Source organism: Setaria italica, chromosome VII (genome assembly GCF_000263155.2).
Source record: "Setaria italica strain Yugu1 chromosome VII, Setaria_italica_v2.0, whole genome shotgun sequence".
NCBI lineage: Eukaryota > Viridiplantae > Streptophyta > Magnoliopsida > Poales > Poaceae > Setaria > Setaria italica.
The window spans coordinates 22,367,652-22,380,941 of NC_028456.1; the positions used below are offsets into that span (position 1 = coordinate 22,367,652).

Genomic DNA, 13,290 nt, shown 5'->3' on the forward strand with positions numbered 1-13,290 from the left:
ATTTTCGATCACGTCTCTTAGTCATCTTTGTCCCCGGGCTCGCTGAAAACCTTGACTCTTTTCAGATCCCATTACCTGATTCGGAATGTTATCCAGCAATTAGAATCCTTATAGATAGTCCATGATTCGACAATGTTAAGCTCTTCCGAGCGGATGTGAAAAGGGCCTTCCTAAATAGAGTCGTCTCGCCGTTTAGATTCCACTTATGTAATTGGTTTTGTAAATAGTCTACGTTTACTACTCCTAATTAGTATCTAAACATTCGATGTGACACGTGCTAAAAATAAGACACGGGAAGAAAACGCCCCCTAAGAAAACCTGGGATGTTGCTTCAAAGGAAAAAAATGATCTCACGCTCGCAAAAATACACGTTGCAATGGTATATAAATCTATATAGCAAACAACAGACATATCCTGATAAAAAAGAGAAATTTGGTGGGTGCTTATGGGGGAAGGAAGAGTAGTTCTATGTCTTTATAAGCTGGAATCTGATTGGTCAGTGGCCACTTGTTGGTTTTACTTCTGGACTTCACCAACCCACGAGGACAATGAAACCAGCACGACTGTAATTGGCAGCAGAGAAGAAAATTCAGCCATTCGGAGTAGCAGCTGCATAATTGAGCCTTTACGACTTTCTTTTGAAGAAGCCACTTTTAGACGCGAAAAGGCAAATGATTCATCCATCATGATCTACCTACGTACGTCAGCGTACGTGAAGCGCTAATGCACTCATGACGTTAGTTTCTTTCTGACAGATGACGCCAGCATCGTGCACGCTATTGGGCTTTCAGTTCTCTCCATCCTAGTATCCTACGGCACCACGTGTACTTCGCGATCCCAGATTGGCACATGCCGGAGTAGCCAAAAATCACATGCTACCATGCATGCTTCACCAAGACGCAAGTGTTTGAGAACTTAACAAAAAATTTAAATTTGGAACTAAAGCAAGCTATTGAGAAATCGAGATGCATGTGCCAGAGTAAAGACTGAACATTTATTTTTTTTCTTTTTGGCCCCAAAGTAGTGAAAATCAAGAGACCTCACGGGCAGCTCTGCGGCGGCGGGTGCACCACCACGGGCAGCTGCGCCTTCGGCTCCTCCGGCTTCTTCTCCTCCTCCTCGGTCTTCTTGTCCTTCACTTCCTCCACCTGCAGGATCTCGGCGTGGCCGACCTTCCTGCGCAGGCAGCTGACAGCCGGATCGGGTCGACGCCCGTCGCCGACCACCTCGTCGCCGGTGATCGCCATCGAGATCCTAAATATGGTGCACTAATCATGTACTCCAAGTCACAAGAACCATCCCTCTGAAAGCACATAATAGGCATGACTAATTCTTCTACCATCAACAAACGGCGATCACTTGTGAGTGAAACTGAAAATCTCTAGTGTGTACCTTGTCGGCTAGCATCTGATGCAGCACCCTCACAACTAGGCCTGTTCAACGGCGGTTTATCACAGGTTTACACGGTTTCTCAAATTAAACCTCTCAAATCAAACCACACGATTATGAGTTAGGCGGGTTAGTTTGTGCGGTTTAAAACCGGCGACAACATACGTCATTGCTGGAAGCTGCGAGCGGCTCCCCATGTCGGCAGCGTTTGCGTCCATCCAGGCCGTAGCTGCATGTCCCGCCCGGTGCGCGCTACGCCCTAGAAAGAATAGTCGGGCTCGTGCTGCTCTTGGCGCTAGCCGCCGCCGCCGTGGCGCTCGGCTGTGCGTCCGCAGAGCTGCCGCAGCAGGAGCGGTCGACGTCGACGCTGCAGGCGTTCCTCGCAGGCACGCCGCACGAGTGCGCGCTGGGCTAGAAGGCGTCCGTGTCGGCCTGCACCTGGACCGGCGTCCGGTGCGACGTGGCTAACGCCACGGTCGTGGAGCTCCACCTCCCGGGCGTCACCCTCATCGGCGGCCGGGTACGCTCGGCGGGCTGCGGGGCCTCCATGTCCTCTCGCTGCGTGACAACCGCGTCCTGGGAGCATCCCTGCGATTAGTTGCCGGTAACATACAGTGATCTGTGTTTAGCTTGATTTAATGGGACTCGTGTAATCGTTAGCAGCCCGGCTGTCGCTGCCGCGCGGTGCTGGTTGCTAATGAGCCTCCTGTTAGACAGGTTTATTGGTCTAAATCACGATTTAGCCATCACGGTTTAGCCCAACCCAGATGGCCTGAGTAGCTGGTTTCCACAGGCTGGTTTGGCGGGTTTCACGGATTGGCACCAACCCGGTGAACAGGGCTACTCACAACCTGCGCCGGCCGATTGCCCAACAAAGTGCACCGGGCTCTGGTCATCCCACACAGGTTAGTGCCCTGCGCCGAAGTAGAAGTTAGAACAGCAATTTCAGAACTATGAGCCCAAAAGAAACTCCTGAAAGGTCATAGCAAATGTATTCTGTTGTTGAGAATCTGTACCTGTGTGATAGATTCTGCCGAACCGTGTGTGGCCACAAGCCTTGCTGTGGTCCTCGCCGTAGTCCACCTGCCCACCCTTGAGGTAGTAGAACAGCTCGCGCGCCCTGCGGCATCAAGAACAATCGAATCATTTTAAGCAACATAATTTACTACTAAGATGATCAAAGAAGGTAAAGCTGCTGGGAACGACTACCAAACAGGAATATTTGGCAGGTTTTGTATTATGATGATGATCCGGAAGTAGTATGTTGCTACTTTTTTTTTTCTGACCCACCCACCTGTCATGGATGCTGGTGAGCGACCCCAAATCCGGCACGAGCACGCGGTCGTCCTTCTTCTCGGCGCCGGCGAAGTAGGAGAGCCCCACGAGCCTCTGCGCGGGGAAGCAAGCAAAGATGGGGAAAACACGTGAGCAAAACTGCCGCCGCGGCATTTCACCGAACACCCACCGGCCACCGCCCCGCCCGGAAGCGCGAGAGAAGAAAACCGGGACAGAGTTTCGGTACCGTACCCCCTTGCCGAAGCCGAAGATGCCGTGGACGAGGACGATTGGCGGCGGCGAGCCGTCGAGCACGACGGGCGCGGCGCCCCTGCGTTCGTCACGCTCCCCGGCCGCGGCGACGTCGACGAGCGCCCCCTCGCCCGTGCCCGTGCCCGGGGGCGGCGGCCGGCGCAGCAGGAGGCACCCGGATGCCGCTGCCACCTGCGAGATGTCGGTGGCCACGGCCGTGCTGAAGACGTAGAAGGTACGAGTAGCCATCTAAATCTTGCACCTGGTATTTCTGTGTGCATGTTATTAATTGTGAACTATTGGTTTTGGCATTGGAAATGATCATTATCAGCTCGACAACCTCAATGCCCATAGTTAAGATTTTGGTTCTTGACTCTAGAGGTCCTAATCTGGACTCAGTTAGGCTTCATTAAATATTTCCCCTGCCTGGAAAAGCTGTATATCATCCTGAGTCATTGTCTTTTGCTTCCTCTTAAACTTTAAATAATTGTTTTTAAACATAATCTGGTTAAATTGTTTACAAACTGTTTCTTATTTCTCTATACAGTCTCACCCACCGAAGAATATGAAAACAAATGGCCCTCAAGAACTATGATGGCAAGAGGCATGCTGACTTCACCAATAATGAAGCTTCAAGGACAGCAGAGCCTCTTGAGGCGCTGAATTGGAATTCCAAAATGGATATTGGAGTACTTTCACAGGAAATAGTGAATGGCTGATCCCTGTGACAGCTCCTTATCCAAATGCTGCATGAGGATTTGATGCCTTTTCAGAAGATTGTCATGTCTTTTGTCTAGAGCCAAAATTCGATATGCCAGCTGCAGTTCTAGTCTTATGTTTCTTCCTTTAGAATTGCTGGGATATTAACAGGATTTTGAGGTACCTCGGGATCTGCAGTCAAACAGCATACTGGTAAGTCTCGACTTATCTAATTTACTCGGAGGGCAGAGTAAAAAAACAAGGAGTACTAAGGCGCTAATTTCATGTTGATCAATCATTTTGATGCTCATCCAAGCACTGAATAACACTAGCCCGACTCGACGTTACCCGATTAGCTTGGGTGCAAAAAGAAAGTACTTTTTAATTAGTGATTGGAAAAAATACCTCGGGACATGATGCAAGTCACTGAATGGAACATAATTGTTATTATATCAGTAGAAATCAAGAGCACAGGAAAATATATCAAAAATATATATTAGTACAAATGTTGAATAAAAAGTAAGGAAAAGGAAGAGCCAAGCCAGGAAATGAAAACGAAACAAGTAAAGGCCTACCAGGCCCAGCGCGGCAACGCCGCGCGTTGTTTCTAGTATGGCCCGGAAGCTGAGTCCGACTGGGCTGAGAAGCCTGGTTACGAAGTACTCATATTTACGTGTTGGCGTTGTGCCCCTGCAAAAACCAGATCTAGGCTTCTTACCCAGAAGCGGCGACGGCGGGCAACTACTCGTGCAAGCTGGAGGCGGCGGAGGCGGAGAGGAAGAGCGACGGCGACGGGGAATACGAAGCTGGGAAGAAGACTCAGTTGCGGAGATTGCGGGGGAGTGTGGAGGATTCTGATGCGGAAGTTGCGGAGCGGCAGAAGAGGATGAAGGAAACCGATGGTCATCCGGATGACAAGGAGAGGGAGGAGGCGAGGAATGGAGACCTCAAGAGAGAAGGGGAAGTGGGGAGTGAAGAGTCGAAGATGGAACCCGTCGAGAGAGAGAGAAAGCCGCTGTATGAGAAGTATTTGGAGTGGAAGAGGAGGAAGGAGGAGGAGGAGGAGGAAGAAGAGCGTAAAAGGAACCCCGAGAAGGTAACAGACCCTTACGCCTTTGAAGCTAGGTTGTTCAGGCAGAGGTGGGACGAATTCTATTTGAAGAACTACGGTTGCTTCGATAAGAAAGAGTGAGTTAACTTGTTGATTATCTCGTTCTTGATTTGCACGTTAATTACTTAAGTTGGTTCTTGTTGCTTTGGTTCAGCACTTGTCATCTCTCGAATCATTTCATACTTTATAGATCAATCTAGTCACAATGACGCTCCTTTGATATCAAGTGATATAAATGTTGTAGGATCAGAACTAGATCAATGGACAAGAATAACTTGAATGCCATCCATGCACATATTAGTTGCTGCTGTTACTGCTTAGTCCTTACTGCTGCTACTATCCGCTATTGGGCTCGAATGTCCTAACTCATTTGAAATCTCCTTTGACTACATGCAGCTAATATCCCTTGCAAGCGTTTTACACATAATACTCTGCCACACGGTGGCACTGCTGACCAGACTTTACAAGTATTTTATGTCAAAGTTGGAGGAATAACTGGAGGTCTACAGTGGCCGCTTGAGGTGTTTGGTTTGGTTGCCCTACGTGACTCAGTAGATTACAATCATAATATTATCTTTGAGCGTGAAAGGGATAAATGTCAGATACTCACCGATCAGGCCCAAAGTGTTTCTTACTTACAGCTATTGTTTCTTGATTATTGCTGTGCCACCTGATCCTACATTTCTTGATTCTTGCTGCGCTGCCTATTCTTACATTTCTTGATTCTTGCCATGCTGCCTATTCCTACATTATTTGATTCTTGTCGCGCTGCCTATTCCTACATACTTTTTTATGAACCCTGTGTAGCTGTTAACATGCAAACATGCTAGTTATACCATGCAGTTGCTGTACCAACTGTTTATCTGAACCAAATGTCTTTAGAATAAAGCGTTCGTACATGGTAATGCGATATTATAGCTTGTACAAATTACCATGACTCCCATTCCTAGTGTGGCGATGCCTATTACTTTGGACTCATGTAGATAGCTCAAACCATGTACTCCCTCCGGTTCAAAATACAGCTTGTTGTATTAGCCTGTTGTACTATCTTTGTAATCCTTGTTCTATAACTTCTAGGCAATTTTAAGGCATGTTTGGATGGGCTAGAGATTATAGAAATCTGGATTAGGGATACAGATTATGAAAATCCGGATATTAAATCTTGATAGCAATATCTAGGGCTGTTTGGATCCTTGGATAGAGGTGGTGGGTAGCAATAATCCCATGCAATATCTACTGTTAGCTGGGTGGAGCCAGATTACAGGATTATAGGAATCTGGATGGTTGGATTTTTTTATCTACACCATAATCTGGGCTGTTTTGATCCTCTACAGATATTTTTAGCTGGTTTTCATAATGTGTAGCTGATCCAAACATTGCCTTAGACTTCCTTTTCCAGTCTTACCCTTCCTTAAATGCATCATTAGCTAATGTCTTATTGCTAGCATGCAAGCATGTATATATTTGGTACCATACAGTTATTGTACACGTTTCTCTTAACCAAATAATCTTTTAATTATATTACCAACTGCTGTTGTTTTCAGAATAAAGCTTTATACATAGTGGTGAGATACCCTGCTTGTTACTTACATTGGAATCATGTAGACAGCTCAAACCTTGTATAAACATGCTGGTAGAGGAACATAAGTTTGGCATGTCTTTAAATTTGGTCATGTGTATTGGTTTGATCAGTGCATGAAGAAATGATCACCTTTGTAGATGAAAGTAGGAATCATGTTACTGTTGTGAGCGGATGGGTGTGTCCGTTTCCTTGGTAACATGACAGTGACAATTGTTATTTTGTCCCTCAATCTGTTTTAACTTGCATAGTTGATAGTTTTATGGCAGTTTCCAATGTATTTTGGCAAGGACAATGTTTTGGGGTTGATTACAAATTGCAAACGATACGCTATGATAAGCATGCAACAGATGTCCCTTTTACTAATTGTTGCTGATGCATGAAGCCATCAAGCTATCTCATCATTTGTTGTATACTTCATGCCATGCACTTTGCCTGTTTTGGTGTTTTGTATGCATATTGATTATTCTGCTCAATGCTTACCTCCTGTTTCACTTTAGTTTTCTTACTATTTATTTATGGTGTTGCATGCAGAATCCATATTTAGAACTGACAGGCCCTGTGCGTGCTGTCATGATATATGGTCGTGTGATATTTGAGGCTTCATTGTATGTGAAAGGTGCTACTAGATCTGATGACAAAGAATTGAGCCTTCTAGCTACTTCATTGGGGCAATTCCCTTCCGGTCACTCATGCTTGATTGAGCGATCTTACAGTAGCAGACTTAGCACATTGGAACTGATGCTTGGCCATCTTACTTGTTCTGTGGAAGCTACAATCGAAGTGCGAGTCACTTCCGGGCCATGGCCAGATGGTTTTCGTTGCATCTTTCGGGCCAATGCCAGCATAGGACAATGGATTTTGTTGCTTGAGACTGCAGATGATCCCGTGCCTCTTACTGGTGATAAGATCAGCTTTGCACGGCAGGTTGTTTCTGTTGACAGTGATAGAGAGCTGAAGGTTGCGGCCACCATTACGAATGGTTCTGCTATCTATACAGATGAAAAGGGCTTTAAACCTCTGAAAATGGGTGCAAGCACCAAGGAACTTCGTATCGGTGGCTGCATGTTGGAAGTCACTGTTTATTGGTCCTGCTTCCCATTTGCACCGGTTTAGTTTAGTAGAAAGTGCTGGTGGTGAAAACTTAGGGAGCCACTCCAGAAAAAATAGCTCAACTTTATCAACTCCACAAAATTTCTTACCTAACACGTTCAGCTATACAAACTCCAGCTCCAGAAAAAATGTGGAGTTAGGGGTCAGATCCATGTTTTTCCTGGAGTACCTCAGGGGTGCTTTAGAAATATCAGTTTTAGACTTCCTCGTGGAATTAGGGTTATTTACCCACCTTTATCGTTAGACAACATACTGTGCCACTCGTTACATAACATATCGGTTTGTTTCTAATTTTTCTATCCACTCCCCGTCGTCGTTTCCTCCCTCTGCTGCTCGGCCCATCGGACCTCGCCGCTCCTGACCGCCAGGCCACGCTGCCCCCGACGCCTTCACCTACTGCAGACGTCCTGACACCAACGGTCGGAATGTGCTGCCATCGCCGGACTGCGCGGGGAGGCCACCCAGCCGCTCGGCGTCGGAGCCGAGCATGGCAGCGACCGGAGGCAGGCGGTGGCGACCGATTGGTAACAGGGGAGTGGCGCACCGGTCAGGCCATGGCCTTTGGGGGTGATCGGAGTTCGGGCTGCCCTGCTGCCACCGCCTGTGGGCCCCTGCGTCTCTGGCCATGGCCTTCGTGCTGCCTGCGGGGCCGCTCGCCAAGGCCGTGCAGCCGGGCGTTCATCCTTTCCGTGCCTGCCACCCTTGAGCCCCCACTAATAGGCAAATGGAGTGCTAGAATCAGTCAATCCTACTAGTGCCGCTCAGGTGCTAATCTCTCTCCTTCCAGTGCTAGAATCACGTGCAGAGCTGCTGGTGAGGGTGAGCAGAGGAGGAAGAGAAGGGGAAAGAAGAAGGGACTGACATGTGGGTTCCACTCACGAGAGGAGAGAAATAAAAGGAGACTGACACACGGTTCCATTTTCAAGGGTATAATAGACTTTTCACAACAAGACATTCTGTTTTTGAGCTGGATCCGTGCTTATTGCCAAACATGTGGACAACTCCAATATTTTTCTGAAGTTGGTGGAGTGGAGCTGAGGTGAAGTGGAGTTGGTGGAGTGGAGTAAAAAAATTAGAGTGGAGTGCTGCCAAACACACCGTAGTATGGCGGTTTATTTTGAAGTGATAACTTGTACTACCTAATGATGTACTTGCTGCCTTTATGCGAGGAGAATTTGATTTCTCGTTTCCTCGTGCAGATGTAGCGTTGTGCGCATATTTGACGTGGTGTTAATTAACATGCTTGCCCTGTTTGCCTCATGGGCTCAGATACTTGTCTGTTTACATGATCACCTGTGCTGTTTATGTATAATCAAATCCAATTCGGTGCTGATTAAAAAAAAATCAAATTAGGTGCTCGGTTTCACCTTTTCTGTTTGTAATCTCTTGTTTGGCCAAAACGCGGGGTTGGTCTGTCACTCTGTGCAAAAGGAGAAACGTGGGCATAAAAACGGTTTTGAATATTAGGGTATGACATGTAGGCATGTAGCCCGCAGGACATGTACAAATTATCAATTTTTCTCATCAAAGCTTGGTTAGGTTAGATCTGGTTTTGTAGAATTTATTGTGCTAGAAATCGGGTATACAGTATATAAAATGGAGAAATTTGTGCAGTTAACACTCCAAAACATATAGCTTCCAAGATTTGGCTTCGATAGAATGACTCTTGAAAGATATGGTTCCTCGATTTTCTAACATTCTAACATGTTTTCAACTATTTCTTTTGAGCTCTTTTACGGTATAAAATAATAGACTATACTAGTGTTCGAAAAGGACTAGTATAAAAGTATCCGACGGTTAAAATTAATTGTATACTATTGAAAACCTTCACATGTGGTATGGGTAGTATACATGAGTAGGAGTAGTATAAGTAGTATAAAAGTATCATGGTAAAAGAACGCAAATGGCATCACTATAATTTTATTTTTGACACTAACATAAGTTTAAAAGTTTAAAAGAGCATTCCATTTGAAATATCACTTTTTACAATGTAATATTACTACATTACCCATAGTAATGAAGAGCTAGATCTTATATATACTTAGCTCTTAAAATGGGACTTTTTTAAAAAAAAAAATGGGATCGATCATCGATGTGAACACACGAGTCAACGATCGGTCTCACTCTGAAAAATGTTCGTTTACAAGTAGTCCATTCTAATTGCGTTATTGTCACCTGATGCGTCCAGGTACATGGTTAAACATATAAAATGATGGTGCTCCGTTGTTTTCAATGATCACGTCCCCCTAAATTCGTATACTTGCGAAGCACTGCATTCTTTTGTGACAACGACATATGCCACAATGCGGAGCGTGGACCTCTTTCTGACTCTTGTCGCTGTGACGGTCTGCCAATACTGACTTGTTCTTAAGACCAATACTGACCAGGGGAAAATTAGGCAATTCTATTTGCAAAGACTGAAAAATAAATGGTCGGATTTGGTTCTTTCTTTAACATTTCATCGCTGAAAATCGAACCTTTCCCCCACCGTACTGTTCAAATGCTTAGGCCTGAAGCCAGAGTTGGAAAGTGAAAAAACTTTCATATTACTGAAGAAATTGAGCTTGCTTTACATTAGCTTGTTCATAAGATGAAAAATTTTAGATGTCACTAATCGAAATGAGATGTGGACAAGAAATTTTTTAAAGCCAATATTAATGGAAATGAGATATTGATGAGAAATTTAAAAGGTGGATGCATCCTGTTGGGTTTGTAGATTTTTTCCATTTGTTATATTTCACTTTGTCAGTTTTTGATAGGGAATTTTGAAATTTTTTGCCAAATTCCACTTTGTCGATTTTTGATAGGGAATTTTGGAAATTTTGCCAAACCACTCATCAATTTTTCAGGATCTATAACAGTATGGGTGGGCTGTGGATAGCAACTTTTGTTTTATTTAAGTTGCCAGAACCTCGAAGCCTGATTCAAAATCAAATCCGTGAGCCTTTTGGGAAAAGTATCGAAAAGGGCGACCAAGCACCAAACATGGACAGGGGGTGGAAACTGAAAACAGATAGAATATGGGTAACACCGTAACAGCTTTTTTGCCTCTTTTTTTTTTGTTTCACTCAAATATAAAACAGCCCGAACACAAATATAGAGCGAGCATGAGCTGAATTCCAATTCCCCAAAACTAACGGCCACCTCCATGAACGTCCGGTCACCAGCACGGTGGCTGCGGGTGGCAGTGGTAGTAATTGTGGTACCACCAGTACGGCAGCGGCTCCGGCTTCTTCTCGTCGGGCTTCTTCTCCTCCGGTTTCTTCTCGGCCGGCTTCACCTCCTCCACTTTGAGGATCTCGGCGTGGCCGATCTTCTTGCGCAGGCACAGGACGAGGCAGACCGTGTCGACGCCGTCGCCGACCACCTCCAGCTGGTCCTTGCCGTCGCCGGTAACCCCCATCGAGCTCACCCCTGCACGCACACGAACGGTCGGGAACTGTTAGCACCGGCCGTGGACAATGGACAGGGAGAAGAGCCTGGACATGGTGGAACGCGTGCGCGCGTACCGTCTGCTTTGGCGACCAGCGCCATGGCCTTGGATCGGGTCTTCTCGCTCGCCAGCTGGCTCACCCTGATCACGATCTTTTGCTGCATGCGACAGCAAGATCAATTGAGTATGGGTTCATCTTCGCGGCACAGCGCGGAACAGAGCTAGGGGCGCGAGCTGAAGATTGACATGGTTCCTCGCTTACCTTCATCGCATTCGACTGATTTGCGTGCTGCCTGAGGAAGAGGATAAAGGATCTGCGGCGGGCACAGAAAGATCAGAGGCTGATCAGCTGATGGTTGGATGGCTACGCCCTCTGGCTACTGATCGATCGATGCTCGTCTGCAGATGCAGCCACCAGGTGTGCCTTGCCAAGAAGCTGGGTTGCGCGGTATATATAGCCAGTGATCGAGGACCAGGGAGACGAAGGCGAGCCTTCGTGAGAAGATTCAGCAGCGGCTGAGCTTCCAATTCCAAGTAAGCGAGAGGGACTGACGGACCCCACGCGCGTTCGTTGTCATCAGAGCCGGGTCCGTTTTCGATTCCTCAAGTATACAATGACTCGACTTGCGGAGACTACGCCGAGCCAGTTGGTCGTGCACCCGCGGATGTGGTAGACCGAGTCGAGGCAGTGGAGTGAGCTGACGGCGATCGCCAGCGCCGTTGTTTCCGAGGGAACGGAATTGATTGTGTCAGGATTGAGATCGTTTGCCATTGTGTAATCCTTCTCGAGAACTGAACTGTTTACTGTAAAATTCCTTCCTTTTTCAGACGAGAGGTCAATTGCAGTTCCTCGTTCAACAGTTCATGTCTGTCCGTTCATCGATCCGATCGACATCGCGGATGACATGGAAAGGTAGTAGTACAACTAAACGCACCAACAGAACCACTAGCAGGATTTGGAAACGCTTTGGATTTTAAATTTCACGGGTTGGGGGGTGGCGTGAACAAGCATGCGTCAACGAGCGGTCGCACCTCGCGTCACCGGGTGGATGACCGGAGAAAAGATCAAAAGCAGTAGGGAGCCCCTTTTTGGTACGTTTCTCCGTGCACGGAATCGTCCTCGGCCGATCAGACCGGCGACGTACATTGTGCAGCTTGACAGTGCACTTACCGTATGTCGAAGCAGCTGCGACCTGAGTCCTTCCGGAACTTGTCGCGCCTCGTCTGCACCCTCATGATCACAACCTGTTTCAGACAAAAAGCAGAAGAATTAACACTTCCTGGCAGAAGAATTAACGGTTTCCAACCTTCGTATTGTTACTTAGGCCCTGTTTGTGGCAGCAGCTTCTTAGCGTGAAATAAAATCAGAAGCTCAAACAAACAACGAACTTATCGTGCAGCTTCCGAAAAGGCAGAAAAGCGGAGTTTATATGGAAAGCTGAAAAGCCTCAACTTTTCGTAGTTTTTGAGTCCAGAAAGCTAAACACAACATTAGCTTTTCAGAACCAGAAAGCCAGCACCAGCAGCTTTTCAGAAAAGCTCAGCTCAAACAAATAGGACCTTACTATGCTACAGATTCCAATTTCCAAACGTGATAGAATATTTACCTGCAGTCCAACATATGTTGTGGAATTTGAGAGCATGTGGCAGGTGTCACATCTCCTTGCCCGTTGCCTCTGTTCAAAACTTTTTTTTAAGAAACAGGAGGGACAAGCTCCTACTGAAATTTATTATCAAAGCAAGTCCAAGGTACAAAGCAAAAAGCACTACACCCAAAATAAAAATTATAGCGCATTAATCCAATCCAACAAATCAGGTTGAACCGATGGTTTCACTCTATGCAAGGCAACTGTGAGCAATTCTGCAGTAAGTTTTTTTTAACCCCTTGAATAGATGGAGCAGAGTGATTGAAACTCCATTCGTTTCTCGTCGTCCGGATACTCCACGTCATCAAAGTAATGACTTCCATGACCTCTGTTCAAAGTTTGTTCCAGTCTTCCGCAAGTTTGTTGCTAGTTTGACGGTTTTACTCGTTTGCTGAAAAATAATTCTAGGTGCGAAAACAACAACAGAAACAAACAAAAAAAAGGGAATCAGGCGAGACTATCTGTAAGACACTGAATTCTTGACAGTTGATTTGTCAGAACGTGATTGCAATTATGCTGTCTAAGATAGTTCTAACAACTAAAGTAACAGTGATTGTGTATGAGATTAATTTCAAAAGAAAATTTATGTCTGGATCGTTTCATTGAATCAGTCATGAGCATTTCTTCCTTGTTACACAAGTTCTATTTCTCATATAGAATGTTGGCAACAGGAACTTGAGAGGAAAGGAAGAGCCAAGAGCCTAACGCAAAGTGAAGAACGATTACCTTTTCATACGTCCTGATTGTGCAGCTAGACGAGCCTAGCCTTTTGCTCAAGAAATTACTCCCTCCA

The 13,290-nt window shown here is 46.1% G+C and overlaps 3 protein-coding genes across 3 annotated transcripts; 1 reads left to right on the top strand and 2 right to left on the bottom strand.

The window, feature by feature from the left end:
* Window positions 1-2,081: 2,081 nt before the first annotated feature.
* Window positions 2,082-3,165, bottom strand: LOC111257959. Its single transcript, XM_022828524.1, has 3 exons — window positions 2,684-3,165; window positions 2,406-2,509; window positions 2,082-2,303 (listed from the first exon to the last, which is right to left on the bottom strand). The coding sequence occupies exons 1-3, from the start codon at window positions 3,163-3,165 to the stop codon at window positions 2,296-2,298; spliced, it is 594 nt and encodes a 197-aa protein (XP_022684259.1). The 3' UTR covers window positions 2,082-2,295.
* A 326-nt stretch (window positions 3,166-3,491) lies between these two features.
* Window positions 3,492-5,227, top strand: LOC101769563 (cilia- and flagella-associated protein 251-like). Its single transcript, XM_022828525.1, has 3 exons — window positions 3,492-3,605; window positions 4,325-4,803; window positions 5,123-5,227. Exons 1-3 carry the CDS (start codon window positions 3,492-3,494, stop codon window positions 5,124-5,126), a joined length of 597 nt encoding a protein of 198 aa, XP_022684260.1. The 3' UTR covers window positions 5,127-5,227.
* A 5,177-nt stretch (window positions 5,228-10,404) lies between these two features.
* LOC101765481 (heavy metal-associated isoprenylated plant protein 16) lies at window positions 10,405-11,288 on the bottom strand. The gene is made up of 3 exons (XM_004975851.2): window positions 11,114-11,288; window positions 10,928-11,009; window positions 10,405-10,832 (listed from the first exon to the last, which is right to left on the bottom strand). The coding sequence occupies exons 1-3, from the start codon at window positions 11,117-11,119 to the stop codon at window positions 10,579-10,581; spliced, it is 342 nt and encodes a 113-aa protein (XP_004975908.1). The 5' UTR covers window positions 11,120-11,288; the 3' UTR covers window positions 10,405-10,578.
* Window positions 11,289-13,290: the final 2,002 nt, after the last annotated feature.